Here is a 23444-nt window from a genome sequence, read left to right on the forward strand (position 1 = left end):
ATCACAAAGGAACTTGGACAAGTGCCTTGTTAAAGGATACTTGGGAATGTCTTCCTCAATTGAGAGGAAGAGATAGACACAACATTCTTGTCTTTCCTTGGGAAGAAAGAATGGGAGGATTGGGTAATCATCTGGCATCCGATACTCTTTGAGGATGTGTATGGCATCCAAGACAAGAGCAGGCAATAGGACCGATATTCTTTGAGGGCTGGGAACCCAAGATAAGAATATTCCTAGAAGGTCATACTCAGTGAACACCCGGGAGGGTATGCACCTTAAGAGACAATGATTATGGTGTCTATATGTGATTGATCTCGCCAATATTGTGTTATGATCTATTGAGAGATAGAGATGTCAGCCAAGGCCTTGTTGTGGATACAATGTTGGTTACTATGATGTTATAATAGATGGATTTCCAATCTGGTTTCTCTTATGTGAATTCTTCAAGATTGATAATAGCCAAACACCATGTAATGTTGTATGAATACCTCCCTAGTTAAGAGGGAGTGTTGAAGGAAATGTAACTAGGTCCAGTCTTCATAAATGTACTTTTGATATTTTTATTCATTCAAGGAAAGAAATATTATTTTTATGATATATGTTAATGAGTTTCTTTCTCATTGAAGTAGGTCTAGCACAGGTTAAAGTGCTATAGGTGAGTCAAAGAGTCAAAATAATTATGTTGAATACCTTAAAGGCATGTTACACATTGTATATTTATGTATGAAAGTCAAATAAGACACCTCCAAGAAAAGTCAAGTCTCATCCTAGAAAAGAAACCATCAAAAGAAGCAATGGCACCATTAAAAGCACCCATCGAATCAAAGGAAGTCAAGTCTGCCTAAAGGCAGTAAGTTGGCCTATAAGTCAGCCTAAAGGAGGGACAATCCTCTATATATATAGGTTGTCCACTCCCTCAAACAACAAGCAACTCACTCTGAAATTAGCGAAGATAGAGGACCAAAAAAGAAGTTGATAAAGGGACGAAGAAGGAACCTCTAGTGCAACGAAGAAGTAAGAAGGAAGAGTGAAGGTTTTGGGATTGTTTTAGGGCCAATACTAGCCACACGTGTAAAGAGAAGGAAGGGTTATCTGTGGTTAGGACAATAACAAGTCACCTCCCATCATACCTCATCGTTTGGGCTACAAACTAGGCCTACTAGGCCTCCTATCCAAGCGAAGAAGGAAGGACCTCAAGCGAAGGAAAGAGGAGCCATATAACATCAACAAGACCTCTCACACATGCGAGAATTAGGGTTGCAGTGTTGTCACACTAAGCCTACCACTATACATCAAGAAGGGACTCGGTTGATCAAGAGAAGGAAGGAGTATCCTTAGGTGAAGGATATCACTAAGTACAAAAGATAAGTATCTCTTCTAGAAGGTCTACTAACAGTGGAAGGAAGAATGAAGTGTCGGAAGAAGGACGAAGTGTCGGGGAACAAAGTGCCGGAAGGAGGTGGACAAAGTGTCGGGGAAACATAGTGCAGAGAAAAGGAAGGACTTGACTTGTGCTTGGAGGATCTTCTAGTCAAGGGTCTAGGGTTTGGCATTGATCAAGAAAGAAGCTTCAATAAGAGAAAACTTACCAAAGGGTTTTCCTCTCAAGAGAAGAGAGGTTTTGGCCCTAACAGAGAGCCAACATCTTGTGTTCTTATTTTATGTTTTGATAGCAGTTTTATGAAGCACACACACATGCATTAATAATATAAGAAGAAGATTAAGATAACAAAGACAAATTGTAAAAAGACTTCACAAATTGTTATCTAGTCTTGAAGAATCACTCTACACCTAATTGCCCTTGATTCTTCAACACCCACCAGACTTAGACATCCCTATCCAATATCAGGTACTTACCCTACAATATCAGGCACTTAGCTTCCTCAAGATGGTCACATAGCCCCTCGAGAGCTATACAAGACAAAGGAACCACTGGTATATGTAGTGTTGATTGAGTTTGTCCCCAACCCATATGGTGTTACATATTCTCCCTCGTAGGTATGGGCTCCCACGAGATCATCAAATAACTTGGATCTCTCGACCCATTTGTGGAGTTCCTGTTAGTCACCACATCTCAACATGCAAGTCATGCATTAATTATAATCATAGTATCATATAAAATAATCCACATGGCAACTCTTTCATGTCATCATGATAACATAACATCATTGTTAATTGCCACATTTTGAATAGTAAAGAACTACATGCTCATGCTTGTCATAAAATCTTCATGCAAATACCACATGCTTCACATCATAATATCCTCATAAGTTATAACATCAACATATCAAAATCAAAGACATATTGTCACATAATGAACGACATGTCAATATACCACATATCATAACATCATAATCCCTATGCATATCATATTCATCATGAGCATCCAACATCGTTATCGTAACAACTAAATAAATAAGAACCACATGTGCATCATTATCCTCATACCATCATATCATGAAACATCATTAATATGAGAATCATCTCAATACTTATCAGATATAGAACAATAATACACTATAAGCATCCTTATCATGATTCATTAGAAAAATCAATTTCATTTGCTTGTATAAAAAATGAATACCAACTATAAAGTAAGATTATTCAACATCCATCTAGGATCTCGGTTATCTCATGAATACTATTAGTAGTCATTATATTGGGTATATAATCATTCATTGTTATACCATATCTCTTGCAAAATGGGTAGTTTCCAAATCTAAGGTTTTGAGCTTGATTTGAGTCTTAGAAAATACTAATCTTCATATTTACCATTATGTCATGTTTTCATCAAGATACCAATTATTTTTCAATAATCATCCAATATTCCTTCAACTAGGAAGCTGAATATTTACACATTAGATATACTCATTTAAGCACATCATTAAAATTAAAATGGTCATCATCATCTTGAGCCTTGGTATATAGTCATGTATTCTTCCTCTCCCAAGGAAATTTAGTCAATTTCACCATTAAGGTATTACTGGTCGTATAATCGTTCCTTAAATTGTTAATATCAAATTGAATATCCTCTGCTTTAACATTAATTTACACCCTTGGATTACTCATTCTATGTATGTTGTATGCCATGTATAAACACTATGTCACCATGGTTTAATTTTCTATCATGCTTAATTCTCTTGCACAAATGGTCGATCAATCCTTAGTGATTTATCCATCGTTGGGTAATTATCCGTGTTCATCCTCAAAAGATTTCCTTATCTCATCCAATTCCCATCTCAATACCACTTAATATCATTACTTCACATGGTTTATTTCTTCATTGTTATCTTGATAACATAACTTGTAAACAATTTCCCTTGTCTTTCCTTAGCTAGTTGTGAGTGTTTTTAGTTCACCATTCCTTATCTTGAACCTTAAAATTAAGGGAACATTCATATGAACTTCACTATTCATTATTATTCATCATTCATGATATCTAATCCATTCATCAATATCACTAAAGAATCTTGTCACCCCTTTGCTTCCCCATACTAGAGAATAAAAATTCCTTTCTATAGTAGTTTCAACTTCTTAAAATTCCATATCTACTAACTTCATAGTTCGAACTTCCTCACCTTTTATTTTAGTGTACTTATTATCATATTAGCTTTGAATTCTTACCCCTAGTGAACATGGTTTCTTTCTCTTCTCTCTTATTTTCACAAAGTTGTTGAAATTGGGAATGTTGTTACTACTTCCCAGCTAAGAATGTTGTTTTTGTTCATCCCCATCCTGTAGGAACTCATGGATTAATTACCTATTAATCCAACATCACCATATTTTGTCACAGGTCCTTGAAATGACTTTTATCAATATCATGATCAATTAACTTCAACCGTTCATTGGCAATATTTTCTTCTTAGTAGGCATCATTCTCATTTAGACTTCATAGTGATCCTTATCATGCTCTTATATGAAATACTTATGTAACTCCATGACCATTTTCCACCAGGTGACACCTCATGATTATTCCCTTCCATTCTACTCTAGGATAGGCTAGTGCCTCTTGTTGATTATTTACACTCAATTGTGAAACTTCACCCACTCATTTTTAAGTGTTTATCCATTACTCATTTCTATTCATCTCCTCATTCTATGTTGGTCACAATTTTGAGGGAAACTTTTGTTATCTTCATTAGAAGTTTGTAAATTCATTCTTTTCCCTTCCTCCCCAGACAACTTTATCCAATTATCACTGCTAACATTCTCCTAATTGAGTAAAAATGGAAAACTTACAAATAAGTTGAATTCTCCAATGCCATTAGCTTGGTTATGTTGTTCTTCCAAGATTTTCAATCCACTCTCCTTTATAATAAAATACAATCACATTTATGATTATCCTCGAACCCTTAATTAGGTATGTTGATAATAGTTGTCAATTACTCTTCCAATTCTAAATTTTAGTATTCATAAGTTATTGCAATAGTTTACATCCTATTCCCCTTAGTTCTTCCCACACTTTAGAAGTATAACATAACACATTGTCTTCTTACTTGATTATGATCACTAACATGCTATGAAAAGCATATCAAAGGATGTCACCACTTCAATTAGACTAATTATCTTTAAAAACACAACTTATTCACACCCCATTTGACATAACATTAGGGCATATTACTTACACTAGTTACAATAAAATTACCATAATTAGAGATGGAAAAAAATGGCATTGATGGTTTTGAGTTATTGTTTTACTACACTTCCTTCCCCTGTAAAGAGGATACATTATTGAAACAAGTTCAACTAGATAATGTTTTCAATATACTTATTCTCATCCAAATCTTATTGTTCTCATCTTATATAGTTTGTTGAATTTGTAGCACAAAATCAGGATTGACACTAATTTATCCATTTTTTCACTTCTTAAAATGCATCATCATAAATAATAATAATAATTTGTTCAAGTCATAATCAATTGAAAAAAATTTATTAGACAGTGTCAAGATTAATTTGAATCATAAAATATTAACTTGATTGATATCAATTGCCTCTAATAACATCAAATAAAACTACTAACTCTAAATTTAAAATTTCATTTTTCTAAAATACACTTTATTTAAAACTATATTGTATGTTATATTCTTTCCCTTCTTAAAATATCTTATTTTAATAAATAAAATAATAATTTAAACTTATAAACTAAAATCCAAGTTAAAATTTAACATTGTTTAATTATTCCAAATTAATAATAGAGAAAATAATTAAAAATCAACCTAACCTATATATACACATATACTAATTCACTAATATCTCACTTCTAATATTTTAGTGAGATACTAATATTTTAGTGTATATATACTAATTCACTAATATCTCACTTCTAATATTTTAGTGAGATACTAATATTTTATCACTAAATTTGCATGAGATTCTCAAAAACCACAAAATATCCAACAAATGCTTAAATATCATATATATTGGTGGCATGCATATATATCAACACTTTCCAAATATAGCATGTGGAACTTCAGTGTATCTCACAAACATTTATATCCTTGTATAATAAAACAATTCCAAAATATGTGAAACTTGTCTTTTAATATTTGTAATACTAAAGTGCTATTACAGAAGTATATGGAAAGTATCTTATAATCACATCTCAAGCGTTTAAATGATTTTGTAAATGGTTTACTATATTACAAACCAAGAAACATAAAAATCAACAAAGAGAATATTACTAAACATATAAAACTTTGTTGCTTAACAAAACGATGCAACAAGGGTGTTCAACAAGGACTTGTTCGAGTCGTTGAATTAGGCCCAACAATTGATCATAAATAGCAAAAATGCCTATGATTCCCAAACATATAGGTTCACATCAAAATCTTTGAAATGATCAACAAAAGATCTTTCCAAGAAGCATGTGACACATGGCTATGATAATTGATTTTGGGTCTGTTTTGTATTACTCTCAATTCATTAAGTTATTCTTACCATGTAAATTCTCTCTTATTTCAAATTTATATTCCATAGCATGCTTTCTCTTTATTTTGCATAGTGACGAAAAAGGCATATCTTGAACCAACTTGTATTGGTAACTGAGAGAGACTCTCTCTACAGGTTCCGAGACCCATAGACAACCGAGAATGCTCACATCTTAAATGCAATAGAAGAGAACATAACATAATATTTTTATATGTACGACCTTCAAATGTCTGGTAGGATATACAAGATTCAACAAAAAATTATAATAAAAATTACAAAAACAAAATCTATAACTTAGCAGTTTTTGTATTTTTTTATCTCCAGGTTGTATGTGTCTATCCTATGTATAGTGTCAATATTCATGTTTTAAAATTCCAAAACATCTGAAGATTGCCAACTAGTTTATGGCCGAACAGGCAAGTTGTACATGCTATGCAAACTATTCAAATATAAACTAAACTAGCCATGCTAAGCAAGCAAGGGAATTGTGGCTTCGTGGAAAACAATACAAATAACAAATGGAAATTTTTTTAAGAGCTTTTAGTCTCTTTTCATATGCAACTTCTTCAATGGAACCTTTAATTAATACATTTTTTTTTTTCTAAAGCAAGAAAAGTCTAAACAAGGGCTTATCGGTGGAATCTTTTCGAGTTGAAGGTCCTAGTTGATGGTTAGCTCTAGTTATTTCTATCTTTTGAAATATTTCAGTTTCAAATATAAATTTTAGTTATGGATATTGTGAGATAGCGAGAAATCCTAGAAGATCTCTGAAGGTTGGCGAAAATAGAGGTTCTGAGGCGGTGTTGTACTGCACCTGACGGTCTAGGTTAACCTCCACGGCTCGCCTGACTCCGTCCTGCCTACCTCCTACCTGCGGGATCCCTGGCATTCTGTTACTGTGGTCATCCCACATTCCACGCAGACTGTAACCTCCACTGACCTGCTCCCTGTCGGTTAGTCATGGACCTGGACACCATTGATTATTCTGAGGACCCCAATCCCCATGAGGAAATTTGGACTTGCCATCGTGCTGTGTCTGGTTCTGGTTCTTTTGGCTCATCCCTGCACCCTTTGTCTACCCCAAGCATTGCATTGGACCGACCTGAGCCATCTGTGACCCACCCACTGCCCTCTGTCAATCTTGAAGATGCCTCCGGGTTGGACTGCCCTCCACTTTCCCCAGCTACCTTGAACCTCCTCAACCCCTGCCTGCAACCATCCCGTACTTTTGACTCGCCACTGCCTCGCCTACCTCATATCTCTGCCCCACCCAGCAACCCTTCTTTCTCTGGCATCCCTCCAACTGGGTCTGCTACCCACCCATTCCTTGCATAAGACAAAAGCACCCTTAATCCTATCGGCCCTACTCCTAGCACCCCCATCTATTCTGTCTACTTCAGCATGTTGGTCTCAAACCATAAATCTACTCCTTCAACCCCGTAGACAGTTAACCAAGGCATTAGGGGATTCCTACGAGATTACCCAATGGCTCGCAGGTCAGACAAAGTTAAGAAAGGGAGGTGTTTGAAGGTCGTTGACAGGGATATCAACCTCTCCTTGGGGGAAGACCTCTCGATGGGGGAAGTAGCTAATACGACCAAGAAGGTCCTGGTGGGCCGAGTTTGGGGGCAGAATTACACTATGGAGAGACTACGTCTCTAGACCTTGGAGATTTGGGGCACTTTACTCAAAGAAATGCCCACCATTCGGGTGCTCGCGCGAGGGTGGTTTGCCTTAGATTTCATAGGGAAGAGTATACAGACTGGATACTCTCAAGGTTTTGGCACATTGAATTAGCCCCAGTATTGCTGAAAAGATGGGATCCTTTATTTGATCCTGAGAGGGAACAACTAGGAGTTGGGCCGATCTAGGTTCATTTACCAGGGCTACCTATGCAATATTGGTCTCCGGTTGTCTTCAAGTGCATCGGCAATGCGTTGGGCACCTATTTGGAACATGACTAGTCCTATGAAACAACAGGGAATATGACCATGGCTCGTATTCTAGTACATCTGGATACCAAAGAAGGCCTGGAGGAGAAGATAACCCTACATTGGAGGCACTTCTCATGTAGACAAAATCTAGATTATGAAGGTGTACCATTTAGATGCAGAAGATGCCATAAGGTTGGACATCTTTACAAAGAATGCCCACTTCTCTCGCCATCTGCTCCTCCTGCATCCAAGGAAACGAAACATCACTAGACATAAGACCCGATTGTGGATGAGCAGCCCATAGGTCTGGATAGTCCAAAGGAAGTGGCTGGGGACATTGTTTAGCCAACCCATGCTTCCTAGATGTCACTAATTCCCCCACCTATGACTAGATCCCAGTCTGTTGCGGTGGCTTCTCTAACTACCGGTATAGTTTCTTCTCCCTTTTTCTCTGCACTGAATGTTAGTCATTTTATTTTCTCTTTGGCATCATTTGCATCTACACCTTGTATGGTCACCTCCCCCATCACATGTGCACTTGATCCCCGTTGTCTATCTTTTCCACCACCCCCCTATTGTACTTTCTCAGGGGCTCCAAGACATTCCTATTTCCCTTCTGCTTCGGGCTCTCATCCTTACAACCTCCACTCCTGCCACCAGGCTCTCCTTGATTCGCTTGGATTGGGCATCACACCCTCTCAAGTTGAGCATAAGCCCTCCCGGGGGAGGCCATCCAAGATTTCCAAAGCCATCAAGATTGTTGGGGCAGATGTAGCCCAGGGCAGACATAACACCATTGAAAGGGTACTTAGAGCATAGGACACCCTTGGCAATGTTCCCCCATGAAGTGGCTATCCTTCAATTGTAGGGGTTTAGCTAGCCCCTCTAAAAAATTAGCTCTCAAGAGACTCTTGGGCAGTGAGCCATGTGATATTATTTTTCTACAAGAAACCCTGGGTAGATCTGAGCTGATTGTTAGGACTCTCCTAACCATCATGCCAGGATGGCATTTTCAAGCTCTGGATGTTGCTAGGAGATCGGGGGGTATTGCGCTTGGGGTAAACCCACAATCCATCAAGGTCACCTCTGCATGGGGAGGTCATGGATTCCTAGGTATGGATATATTTTCAGCTGAATTGGGCAGAAATCTCTGTATTATGAACATCTACGCCCCCAATCACAGTAGACTGGACTTCTGGCAGAAGATACTAGAGAACCCCCTGATTGACCACTCCACTATACTAGGGGGAGATCTAAACTTCACCATTACGCATGAAGAATCCTGGGGACACCACTCATAGTTGGATCCACTCTCGGATCAGCTGGGATTACTTCTGGAGCAACACAGTCTTATTGACATCCCTATGAACAAGAAGATGCCAACATGGCACAACAGAAGGACTGGAGAAGCAACTCTCAGTAGGAGACTTGACAGGTTTCTCATACATGAAGACCTGTTCACTTCCCTCACTAATTACAGACAATGGGTGGGCACTGGTGGGATCTCGGATCATTCCCCTATCTATCTGAAATTGGCAGGCTCCTCTAAAAAACCCAGGGCTCCCTTCAAATTTAACTCGACCTAGTTAAAGGACCCTGAATATCTCAGGTTGGTTACAGAATTTTGGAAAGCTCATCCCCTACCAAATGATCAGAGGAAGGTCGATGGTTTCTGCCGCAACCTGGTCAATCTCAAGAGAATATCCATTGATTGGGCCAAGGGGAAAAAGGCCAGGGAGGAGCATACCCTCTGTGACATTGAAAATCAGTTGGCCTCACTAACGGATGATCAGGGCAGAGGGTACACCTCTATCAAAGCAAAACTACACCTTATGGACTTGGAAGCCCAGAAATCCAAGATCCTGTTGGAACGGGAAGAAACATGGAGACTCAAAAGCATAGAAATTTGGTTGCAAGTTGGGGATGGCAACACTAAATTCTTTCATAAATATGCCAATGGAAGGAAAGCCAACAATACTATTTGGCAGATGCCTATTGAATAGGGTCTGATTGCTAAAACCTATAATCAGCTTGCTAGAATGGGGAACACTCACTTCAAGCAGCTTTACAAAGCCCTTCTAGACACATCTCGGATCATTCGCATTGCGGGGCATTACCCTAGATTTGTGAAGCCAGACACAAAGGAGGATATCATCAAACCTGTAACTATGGGGGAACTGGAGGGTACCCTAAAGTGGTTTATGAAGGACAAAAGTCCGGGGTCGGATGGTTGGTCCGTGGAATTCTATCTTACCTTCTCTGACATTATTGGCCCAGACCTACTCAATGTGATCGAGGAATGTCACTCATCAGGTAGAATGTATGAAGCTATAAATTCCACCTATGTCGCCCTTATACCCAAGATAGACTCCCCGCTATATTTCAGTGACTTCCGACCTATATCCCTCTGTAACTACCTATACAAAATTATTGCCAAGATCATTGCCAATCACATCAAGTTGATCCTATCGGACAACATATCCTCTGAACAATTTGCCTTCCTACACAACCATCAAATTCATGAGGCCATCGGTACAGCACAAGAGGCCCTCCACTCCATTAAACAAAAGAAGCTTAAAGGGGCTATTCTCAAAATTGACCTCTCAAAGGCCTTTGACCAGGTCAGCTAGCTATTTATTAGGATGATCCTTACACACTTGGGCTTTCCACTTGCCTTCATCAAATGGATCATGTGTTGTATCACAATTGTATCCTTCGGAACTGTTATAAAACCAGCTCACAAAAAGATAAAAAGGATAGATCAACGCCTTAAAATTCATCCTCTTCGAGGGAGCAACCTATACACAAATGAAAAATTCTTGGATGATACAAATAACTAAACCTCTCTTCTATATATAGGAGTCTAAGGGGTCACAATATAATCAAGCTGACATAATAGTAATAACATAAGGGCACAACAATAACAATAGTGGGTTTCTATCGGGCACACTAATAACAATATGGGGACAATAGGGGCACAATAATAACAATAAGGGCTACAATGACAATAGTAATGCGGAATCACTAATATTATAGGGACTTAACATGTCCCCTCCTTCCAAAAAGCGTTGTCCTCAATGCTTGAGTAGTTCTAGATGCTTCTGTATAAAATTCTCATCCTCCCATGTGGAACCTTCAGCAGATAAGTTCTTCCACTTGATGAGATACTCCGAAATTAATCGATTTCATAGCTGTCGAGTTCTTGTTTATGTGACTGCTTCTGGTTCCAATATGATTTTTCCTTCCTCGTCAAGTTATGGCAATATTGTTTGAATTGGGAGCTTGTCACCTATAACCTTCTTTAAACATGAAACATGGAAAAATGGGTGCACTCAAGAAGCTGCAGGAAGCTCCAATTTGTATGCCATAGTACCAATCTTTTGCAACACCTTGTACGGACCATAATACTTTGGTGATAATTTATTATCCTTCTTAGCTTGCTTGCGGGACATTTGTTTATATGGTTGTAGCAATAGGAATACCTAGTCACCTACATCAAAACTTCTTTTGCTGCGATGTTGATCTACTTGTTGTTTCATTCTATTCTGCGCCAATGTGAGGTTATCCTTTAAGAGTTGGAGATCTTGTTGTTGATGCTCGATGTGATGTTCCACTGCTTGAACCTTAGAATTTTCTCTTAAATATGATGTGATGGATGGTGGATGATATCCATAAGTGCCATAAATGGGGTCATTTTTGCTGCAGTATGGAAGGAAGTGTTATACCACCATTCAGCCAGAGGCAACCATTTTACCCATTATGTCTGTTTATTAGATAAAAGCAACGAAGATAACCTTCCAAACATTTGTTTACTATCTCAGTTTGCCCATCAGATTGAGGATGATAAGATGAGCTATGGGCTAACTGAGTACCGAGACAAGAAGACAATTTTGTCTAAAAAATTCTAGTGAAAGTGGGATCTCTATCGCTTACAATAATATTTGGCTTTCCATGTAGCTTTTGAATTGTTTCCATAAATGCAGTAGAAACTGTGTTGGCTTCAAATGGATGCGATAATGCACAAAAGTGTGCATACTTGATAAGTCTGTCAACTTCCACCATGATGACACTCTTTCCTTCGGACTTGGGTAAACCTGTGATAAAATCCATTGAAACCTCCTCCCAATGTTGGCTTGGAATGGATAAAGGTTGTAATAGACCCGGGTTCTTAATTGTTTCAACTTTATTTTGTTGGCAAACCAAACATTCCGCAAAAAACTTTTGAATATCTAATTTAAGGCCATCTCAAAAAACTTCCTTCTTAACCCTGTGGTAAGTTTTTAAAAATGTCGAGTGACATCCTAAGGGAGAAGTGTGCAATTCCATAAGAATCTTTTGTTTGAGTTGGGAATTCTTACATAGGTATAAGCGATCTTTGTACCATAACATATCATTTTTCCAGCTAAATGTATCAGATGTACTGGGATCTTGTTGTAACTTTTGAATGAGTGCCCACACTTCTTCGTCATTCTTCCATTCATCCCTTGCTTCGTTTATCCAATCTGGTTGGATAATAGAAATGGTGCACAACAATGCTTCTACATCCTCATCCTTTCTTGAGAGTGCATTTGCCACAACATTTTGCTTCCCTTTTTTGTAGATAATTTCAAAGTCACAACCCAACATCTTTGTGACCCATTTTTGTTGCTCTTCATAGGATAATCTTTGTTCTAAAAAGTATCTAAGGCTATCATGATCTATTTTTACCTTGAAGTGTCTTCCCATTAGGTAGGGTTGCCATTTCTTAAGTGCATGTAGTATTGTCAACATTTCCTTCTCATAAATAGCTTTGTGTAAATACTTTCCTTTGATTGGACGACTTTCGAAAGCAATGGGTCTTTCATTTTGCATTAAAATAGCACCAATTCCATTTCCTGAAGCATCCCATTTCATAATAAAGGTTTCTGTGAAGTCCGGCGTAGCTAAAGCTGGTGCTTGGCACATTGCCTCTTTAAGATGTTCAAAGGCCTTTGTTGCTTCTGGAGTCCATGAAAATGCATCTTTCTTCAATAATGTTTTTATAGGTGCTGCTATTCTCCCATAATTCTTAACAAACTTACGATAATACACTGTCAACCTGAGAAATCCTCGCATATGCTTTATGGATGTGGGGATTTTCCATTCCTTAATGGCTTTACTTTTGCTAGGGTCTACCTTAACACCTTCATGAGATACAATATGACCCAGATATTCCACCTCTTGTACTCCAAAGAAACATTTGGAGCTTTTTGCATATAATTGTTTGTCCTCCAATAGGTTGAGCACCCTGTCAACATGTTGAACATGATCCTTCCAAGACTTGTTGTAGATTAGTATATCATCAAAAAATACTAACACAAATTTTCTAAGGAAGGGTTTGAAAATAGAATTCATCAAACCTTAAAATGTAGAAGGTGCATTGGTAAGGCCAAAAGGCATGACCAAAAATTCATAATGACCCTCATGAGTTCTAAATTCTGTTTTTAGAATGTCTTTAGTCTTCATTTTGATTTGATGATATTCTGAATGAAGATCCAACTTGGTGAAGTAAATTGATCCATGCAATTCATCCAATAATTCATCAACGACAGGAATGAGAAATTTATCTTTAATAGTGAGCTTGTTGAGCTCCCTATAATCCGGACACATGCACCATGATCCATCCTTCTTGTGCAGCAATACTACTCGTGCAGAGAAATAACTTTGACTAGGTTGAATTATACCAGCTTCTAACATTTCTGCAACCATAGGTTCAATTTCACTCTTTTGGGCATAGGGGTATCTGTACGACCTGATGTTTGGAGGAACACTTCCTGGAATCAAATGAATAGCATGATCATGATCACGAATAGGTGGGAGGCCTTTGGGAGTCTCAAATACCTTGGAATGATTATCCAAGACTTTTTGGAGATCTGGAGAAATAGATCATTTCGATGTGGGAACCTCTAGCGAACATAATTGTGTAATTACGCCTCGTTGTTCCTTATTTAGAAGCTTTGCCATAGTGTTAGAGCTAATTATCTTTCTCGGTTTCCCTGCAATACCCCTTAATTCAACTTCCTTTCATTTTGCACAAAATTTCATGAAAAGTTTTTGAAAATTAAAAGCTATTGTACCCAAGGATTATAGCCATTGGACTCCTAGTATAACATCAACACCACCCATTGTAATGGAAAGCATTGGGCTATTCAATACATATTCTCCCATGGATAGCTTGATATTATGGCACTTTCCAGAGAAATTTATGGTTCCTCCACTTGCAACCATCACTTGACACTTTGGTGCTGGATATAGGAAGCAATTCGATTCCTTGGCTATCTTACAATGAATAAAATTATGGGTACTTCCTGAATCAATCAACACTATTACCTTTTTCTTCTTGATATGTACTTCTATCTTGATAGTTTTAGGAGTGTAATTCCAGCCAATGCATTACAAGATATGGTTGGATTCATTTCTTATTTATCTAGGGTTTGTTCCAGGAGTATATCCTCTTCTTTTGACATTTCTTGTTCCTTTTCTTCCTCCTCTTCACAATCTATGTAGAATACTTTCTTCTCAGCACACTTATGACCTTTAGTGTATTTGCTATCATAAATGTAACAAAGCCCATTTGCTCTTTTTTCTTCCAATTGTTGTGGTGTCAACCTTTTAGGTTGTGGAAGGCTAGGGGTAACAACACTTCCATCTTTATAGTTGTGAGTGGTAGGCTTCCTGGTTGCCATAATTTCGCTTTCCATTTTTGTTGCTAACCTAAATGCCTTTTCCAATGAATCAGGTTCCCAAAGGCGAACCTCATATTGGATATTATCCTTTAAATTCCCTATGAACTCATCAATCCTATGCTCCTCTGTAATATCTTTTACCCTTATGTTCAATTTTTGGAAGTCCTCAATGTGCTCCATCATTGAACCCTTTTGTTTGAGATTTATCAATTGGCTAAAAAAGGTGTTGCTTTTGTATCCTCATAATGTGCTATCATTTCTTCCATAAAAATTGCCCAAGTGACAATTTGTTTATGAGAGAAAAGTCATCGATACCATACATATTGATTTGGTTCCAAATATAAAGTTTCAATACGTATCTTTTGTGTGTTTTGCACATTATGGAGATCGAAAAATTGCTCCATATGTAGTATCCATGTTTCGGGATCCTTGCCATCAAACTTCCTCATATCAATTTTTGGAACATGGTGGGTCTTCAATCCAACATTAGAGTCTATGAAATCATGATTAACATTTCTTTTGTTCTCATCATGAGTTTCCTTTGCTACCCTTTCACCATTAGTAACCATTCTTGTAGCAACTTATTCAAATTTATCTTCAATTCTTCCATCTTAGCATCCATGCCATACATCTTAGCGTCCATGCCATTCATCTTAGCTTCCATGCCATCCATCTTAGCTTCCACGCCATCCATCTTAACTTCCACGCCATTCATATTAGTTTCCATGCTATTCATCTTGGCTTCAGTTACTTTTTGTGAAAGTGAAATTTGTTGTACTTAGTCTTGTAATTTTGATATATCATGTTGCATTTATTCCTCTTCTTCATGAGTCACGCTAGATCTTTCAGGTTGCTTACTAGGTGTTTCTATTTTCTTTCTTCGGGGCATCAATTAATGCTAATAATTCTTCACTATTCCTTTTGAATTCCTTCAAACAAATATTTCAAACCAACCTTATGCAAAAAAAAAAACACAAAAAAAACAAAAACTACACACTTTTTTTTTTCACTTTGTAAGAGCTCGATATTGAATCTGTTGTATCTCTGTAACTACGGAACTCGTATATCTAAAATTGCATACTATAGTAGCCCTTTGAGTTCTTTCTAACCCCACAAGTCTGATCAAGGTTGGATTCTCCAAGGAAGAGTTATGGAAAATCTCCCACGGTGACCTGATTATAGACTAGTTCAGTAGATCGAACTTGTACGAAGTTCCACGTGTCAGTGTTTTGACCTTAGTACCTGAAACTGATATATAGAAAACTACAGGCCGTCCTCTTTCTAAAACTTCTTATGAAATTTCAATCTGATGCTCAGAACAAAAGTTATGATGATTTTCCCCAATTCACTTGTTTGGAATGTAATTCGGGAATATGCAAAAACCCTAACTTCCTAAGATCATATCTCCGAAAATATAGAGGTACAAGCTCTGAAATTCAGACCCAAAATTTAGAATGGTTTTGGCTCAAATAGGTTTTTTTTGTAGCTTCTGAAACGTCACAGAATAAAAGTTATAGCGAAAATTCCACAATGACCTGTTTAGAGCAGTGAAATCAGAGAATCCAAAGCTCTAATACCAAATGTTATGAAACCAGCTCACAAAAATATAGAAAAGATAGATCAACGCCTTAGAATTCAGCCTCTTCGAGGGGAAACATCCTTTACATTACATAAATGAACAATTCTTGGATAATACAAATGACTAAACCTCCCTTCTATATATAGGAGTCTAAGGGGTCACAATATAATCAAGCTGACATAACAGTAATAACATAAGGGCACAACAATAACAATAATGGGTTTCTATGGGTGACACTAATAACAATATGGGGACAATAGGCACGCAATAATAACAATAAGGGCTGCAATGACAATAGTAATGGGGGAATCACTAGTATTATAAGGACCTAACAAGAACTTTAGTCAATGGATCAACCTCCCATTTCTTTCAGGCGGAGTGAGGAATCAGGCAGGGATGTCCACTCTCCCCACTGCTTTTCCTTATTGTAATGGAAGGTTTAAGCAGGTTGATTGCTTCAGAAAAAAGAGTCGGGAGGCTCAAGGGCCTCAAGATCACGGAGCAATGCACACTTATGCATTTGCTTTTTGTGGATGATATTTTGATATTCTTAGATGGAGGCATTCAGGACAACAACACCCTCTCTGAAGTGATGCAATTATTTTGTGCCGCAACAGGGATGGAAATTAATGGGGCCAAATCCACTATTACTCTATCTGCTTGCTCTCAACAGGAGACCTATCAAGCATATCACAACTTCCCCTTCCAAAGCCTGATAATGGAGGATGGTTTGAAGTACCTTGGCTTCAGGATTAAAGCAGATGGATACAAAATTATAGATTGGACCTGGTTGGTTGCCAAGGTGGAAAAAATATTAAACAATTGGAGCCATCAGTTACTATCCAGAGTTGGTAGACTGGTGCTCATTAAATCTATTCTGGAAGCAACCCCGTCTACTAGATGTCCCTAGCCTGGATTCCCCAAGGTATCTTACACAAGATTCAACGAGTATGTTGCCATTTCTTATGGAAGGGACACAAGGATGGGAAACCCTATGCTTGGGTCAAATGGAACAGAATTGCAGTCCCCAAAAAATGGGGAGGTTGGGGCCTCAAAAATCTTTCTACATTCGCACAAGCACTTGCGGCCAAACTAGGATGGCTTCTCCTAAAGCACAAAAGCCTTTGGACGGAGGTGGTTACCTATAAATATATCTGGCCTCATTCAGTTATGGACTGGATACGGTTACCTGCTTGGAATAAGAAAGGAATATCAGTGATTTGGAGAGCTGTCATACACACCCTTCCCATCATAAGAAGTGGTCTTACTTGGCGTATTGGCAATGGTATGTCTGTACGCATTGGGACTGATCCATGGATTGGATGTGGCAACTTACACAATCTCTCTCCTGGGTTGACTAATTTCCTTAATCATAGTGGAGTGGCAACCATCGCACAGATTGGGGACTTATTAAATACAACTATATATCAGCAAGCTTGGCTATCAGCGGAGGCCCTTGATATACCAGAACAGTGGCATATGGAGTGGAGGAGATACACAATGGCTTTAATAGAATCCCATGTGAGACTTAGGGATGCTGATGATGAACTGATATGGGCCCTTGCTCAGAAGGGGACTTACACACCAAAGGAGGGATACCCTATTATACATGCTCGCCATAAACCTATTTCATTGGAAAGCTGGTGGAGTTGGTTATGGAAGCTGAAAGGCCCACCGCGCACACATCTCCTGATGTGGAACATAATCATGGACAAGACCCCATCTGGAACAAATCTCAGGAAACGCTCTTTTCAGGGACCTTCATGGTGTGTTTTATGTCATGGGGAGGAGGAATCAAATCACCATCTGTTTCTTTCCTGCCCCACAACTCAGCAGATCTGGGAGCAGGTGATGCATACACTAAATTTATCTCAGGGTTGGGTTGGCGATTGTATACTGAATGCTTGGAACTGCTGGTGGAATGAAGCCCCTAATCTAAAAACCCGAAATCTCCCTTTAATTGTGTGTTGGCACATATGGATGAGCAAGAAAAACAACATATTTCGTGGAAAGCAAATAATCTGGCCACTCATTATCCCTAAGATATGCAATAGTTACATTGAAATCTTAGATGATGAACTAGTAGCCATGGTTCGTACCATCATTCTGGAGGTTATAGACAAATCTCATCCTTGGGCCTACTTCGACGGTTCTGCACAAGACCAGGGGTGTGGCGGTGGCATTATCCTATATATTTCTGAGACACATATCTTCCATATTTGCATGGGGTTGGGGGATGGCACAAATAATTTTGCGGAGCTCCTAACACTTCGTCATCTCTTATACTTTGCATTAAACAAAAACTGCAGGCATTTACAAGTTTTTGGGGACTCCAAGATTGTTATTAACTGGTTCAACTACACTTCTATATGCCATGCTCATACTCTCAGAACCATATTGGATGATGCATTGTTTTTAAAAACTCATTTTGATCATATTTCATGTGCTCATATCTACAGGGAGCGCAACGAACTTGCGGATCAACTTTCAAAAGCGGCAACGCATCATCCCAAAGGGGAATGGTTGATCTGTGAGCACAGACCAGAGCAGATCTACCAGTACTTCCATAGACCATACATCGATCAGGATCTGCAGAGGGCTGACAGGCCCTAACTTATTTTTCAATTTATATATTGACTACAGAACAATAATCTTTTTTTTGCTAAAGTAAGTGTAGGTCCTTCTATTCCAATTAAAAGAAAAGTTACATAATGTACATAATGAGGAGCAGTTGCCCAAACAAAAGCCGAGCCTCACAAAGCCTCGGTCTGTGGGCCCACAAACCGAGACTCGGGCCCATACCACCTTTCCACGTTACCACCGAAGACCCACCAAACAACATGACCGTTCGATCAAGCCCCAAAGATCTAATGGTCCAGGTGTTATTTCGGGTTTCCTTCAAGCTCACACGTTAACAACAAACACAGACCCAAAAAGAAAAGTGAACTACCTTTAGAAACCATTTCGGGTCCGATTGGGGAGATAACCTCCGCGCAGTTTAACCGCCCAAAATACACCAGATGCAGGCGATCTTGGAAGGACTTTCCAACAAGCGTGGAACTTAACTGCGCCTTTGGACCCGAAGCCTGATAGAGACATCGCCTAATTGCATTTCGGGTCCGTTTGGAAGGTTAACCATCTAGCTGTTTGCCGCGTGAAATACATTGTATTTCTGCGATTTCGTTGACCAAATGTTAAAAGGCAACATTTAATGTTTTTTTTATACATATGAAGACTTGTCCTATATTTAGTTTCCCACCCAAGAAACTTAGGAATATAGTGTTCTGTGTCCAATTTCCCGCCTGATAACTAGAGTAAAACTCTAGATCCGTCCTTGCCCTCCAACTCATACTTCTTCCTCATGTCGACCAAAAGTCCTCTGTTTTGGTAGAACTCCCTGTTCATACTTCATCCTGCTTATTCCTCTGTTTTGGTAGATCTCGCTATCTAAGGTTTCCTGTTTGTGGCACTCATCCCTCAATCGACCTTGTGGAGTCTCTATCCATTCATATATTTTATTGCTTTTGGCACAGAGTACGCCTTCATTAGCCATAATATCTGCTAACCTGCTGGCTATTCTTTGCACATGAATGAAACTAAGGGTTATAATGGTGCGAAGGTGGCATTGAATAAGTTGATAGACTTGCAATAATCTCCAGTGTTTCGATACTTTGTCTGGCACTGAGCCATTGCATATTTTCTTGACTGAATTTATTATCAGTTCAGAATCAGCTTCAATTATGGTATTATGTAAATTTGAGTCCCTTAAGATTTCTAGGCATTGCTCAAGGGCCATGAGCTCTGCCATATTATTAGTGGCTTTACCCAAATGACTGTGAAAGATGGCTTTTATTAAACCCTTTTCATCTCTTATTACTCCTCCATAACCAGTAATGCTAGGGTTTCCTTTTGAGGCCCCATCTATATTGCATTTCATAAGACCATTGCCGGGGGGGGGTTGCCAGAAATCCTTATCAGTTGTTATATGACTTGCATTCTTGATATCACCATGGGTGAAATTTTGAATTTTTTTGAAATTATGTATATATGATGTATATGATCAGATATAGGATGCATACCCTCCTCTGGGTTTTTTGTATAGACTCCTTCAGATCTTAACCAATTACAGATGACTACTGTCACTTGCTTTGCATATGCCTATGGCATTTACAACATGTAATTTTCCTTGATAATGAAAATTACGATACTTTTCCAAAAAAAAAACAAAACAAAAACAAAACAAAACAAAATCAAAAAACAAAACAAAGCAAACAAACAAACAAACTTTTAGTTATAAATGACTAGTTTTCAGTTTGAAATCCTTTTAGTTATCGATAACTAGTTTTCAGTTTGAAATATAACTTTTAGTTATCAATAACTAGTTTTCAATTTGAAATATAACTATTTTTAAAATAACTTTTTACTTCACAAGTAAATCACAAAGTTTATAATAACAATTAACTTAAATATTTTTTTTAATTTAAATAAATAAAAAATTTAAAATAAAATTTTAGTTCAAAAGACAAGTAATTCACTTTTATATTTAATATGCAAAAGTTCACTTTTTTATTTAATATGCAAAAATTATAATTTGAGATTAATAACATATGCATATCTATTATTGATTGTTCTTTTTTATTTAATATGAAAAAAATCTAATTTGAGATTAATAACATATGCATATCTATTATTGATTGTGCTTTTATATTAATTTTAAAATAAAAAGAATTATACTAATGTATTTAGATTATCAATGTACCATATTGTAGAGTATGTATATAAGTCCAAAAATCATTTAAAAAAAAGAAGTTGATATACTTTCATACAAGCAATGACATTTTTTTAATAATTTTCATAATAATTATTGTAAAAATAATGATATCATTTTATAATTTATATAATAATTATTGTAGAAAAGGATAAAAATTGTATTTATTTCTCAAATCTATTTTTATTAAATTTCTCCTCGTCATCGCAAGCAAAATTATTGATGAATTTAATTAAGTTTTTTTCTTGAACTTTTACCTAGAGGTCACATAGAGTCGAACCTGCTCTGATATCGTATGTAACAAATCTGATCTAAAATATACAAATAATTACATCAATTTATGGGATTAATAATCAACACCCAACTATTTAACATAGAATTTTCGAAAAACACTAGTAGAGATGACTTACCTATATCGACAATATTCCTTACTAGTGTTTTTGGAGTTGAATGCTCTTTGAATTCTGCTAACTATAACAAAGATTTTGGGTACGACTCTCCACCCAACCTTAGGCTGAACTGCACATAATCTTTCTACAGCTGACCACCCAAAGCCCTTAATCAACATACTACTCTTGGGGAATCCTTTGTCTCACAACAATTTTCTCCTAAGAGAATGGATGAAGGAATGGATTAAACTCATCTTCCTCATCGTCCATATAATAGACCAAAAAATGGAAAGGGATCTGCATGCACACATTCCATGTGTCAACATGCCCACTTTTATTTCTTTATTTTAAGTTTTACTTAATTTAATAGTTCTCTTAATGTAACCCCCTCCTCCCACATCTACGCAAGTAATCGACCAACCGGGGTAAACATGTGATGAGAAGTTACTATGATATGATTCGACTCCCTATGTGTAAGTTAAGGAAATGGAACCGACAGAAACACACCATACAAACCTTCCACATTAGCGACATAACTCCCATAAACCATCCAAACCACTTAGGCAACCATCCCCTAGGTCCCACTAAGTTTTTAGACCATTAAACCCCCAGACGCTTCCTTGATATGGACAAGCATGCGTCTTGGAGGCTCCAAACGCTTCCACAACATGGGTATGCATTCATATGAGGACTTTTCTGTCTAGTGTTGTGCCTGCATCTCCGATATTTGAGCCACTTTTTCAAGCCCAGATACTAAGTCATTTTCGAGAACTAAATGACACTTTCAGAACTGAAAGATAACAACAAAACAATGATACAAATGCAAATACTTGAACAAGGACTTGATTGGACCCCTACTAACCATGACAAACATTTCGTCAAACATGTCATAGATAGGTAATCTACAGGTTTAAACGACAGATCTGAGTATAGGAGTCTCATACTCATGTGCGAATCGCTAAGAAGCATTGATGCCTCAACACATTAGCTATAGTTTCATCCATTAGGCCATAGATACGTTGTTCATCCATTTACAATTAAAAACATGATGAGAGCCATACATTGCCACTGTCATAATACATGTTCATAACCAACATAATAGAAACGAAAATACCAAGGAAACAACAACCATATAATCCACATATAAACCAATACATTTACAAATGAAATAACAAGGAGAAATAGCCTCATATTAATGATGCAAAGGCCAATGAGTTTTGGTACTTCCAAGAACCACTCGACCGTAGACATGGATGATCCAAATCTCTCTTCAACCAGTCATCCTTGTGCCATTTTCGAAAAATGAATGTGGCATCTCGTAAGACACATCAATAAAAAAATCTAGGGCTTCCAGAGGCCAAACCACCTCAACCCATCAAACAATGATTCCACCTCATGATCAGACATCAAAACCCATCACCAGATTGGTCTTTGCCCAAGCCTTCTAGGGCTCTAGAGTGTTTGTTCCAACCAAGGATCTAGGACTAGTAACTCAACCCATAACTGATAAAGGGATCCAGAGCAGTTGTCCAACCAAGGCTCCAAACTCAACCCACCAAGGGATCCAAAGCGTTTGTCCAACCAAGGCTCCAAGACTAGTAACTCAACCAAAGTTGTTACAAGGCTCTAGAGCATTTGTCCAACCAACGCTCCAAGAACTAGTAACTCAACCCACGCCAAAGGAAACATCATAATCAACCAGAAAAACAAAGAAATGGACCCAAATCACCATGGCTATCCAAGAAATTGCAAGGTTAGGAAAATCCACTGTCAATCCAAGCAATCCTCCATGTCAATGACATATCATGACCAATAAACCACATTCATATGCCATGCATGCCAAAACTAGTGAGGAAAACATACATGCAACTCGGTACCTGCAAGCAAAACCCACTATAGTTGCTGACCCCGATGTCCTCTTGTGCTTTCTTGCTCTTCCTTTACCTTCTTGCTCCAAAACTCCAAGTATGCCACAATCTCCAAGAGTGCTCCAAGGAAACTCTGTGTCTAAGAGTATGAGAGGGAGAGAGAATAGAGAGAAAGCTCCAAAACTGAACTAACAAAAGTATGTGTACTAATCCTCATAAGCCCTTTTATTAATGAGGCCTTTATTTTCCTTCATTTTCCTCCTCACATGCAACC

General features: G+C 37.8%; 1 protein-coding gene across 1 annotated transcript; it reads left to right on the forward strand.

Moving 5' to 3' along the window:
- The first annotated feature begins 17315 nt into the window (after window positions 1–17315).
- On the forward strand, window positions 17316–18758 carry LOC149246968 (uncharacterized). Its single transcript, XM_089442967.1, has one exon. It carries the CDS (start codon window positions 17316–17318, stop codon window positions 18756–18758), a length of 1443 nt encoding a protein of 480 aa, XP_089299093.1.
- The last annotated feature ends 4686 nt before the right edge of the window (window positions 18759–23444 follow it).

The sequence above is a fragment of the Pinus tabuliformis genome, chromosome 7, assembly GCF_031772625.1.
Source record: "Pinus tabuliformis cultivar Carrire ecotype Pingquan chromosome 7, CPIR1, whole genome shotgun sequence".
Classification (NCBI taxonomy): Eukaryota; Viridiplantae; Streptophyta; class Pinopsida; order Pinales; family Pinaceae; genus Pinus; species Pinus tabuliformis.

Bases quoted from the DNA above. Each gene is read 5' to 3' on its own strand.
- LOC149246968 (XM_089442967.1), top strand. From the start codon at position 17,316: ATGGACTGGATACGGTTACCTGCTTGGAATAAGAAAGGAATATCAGTG.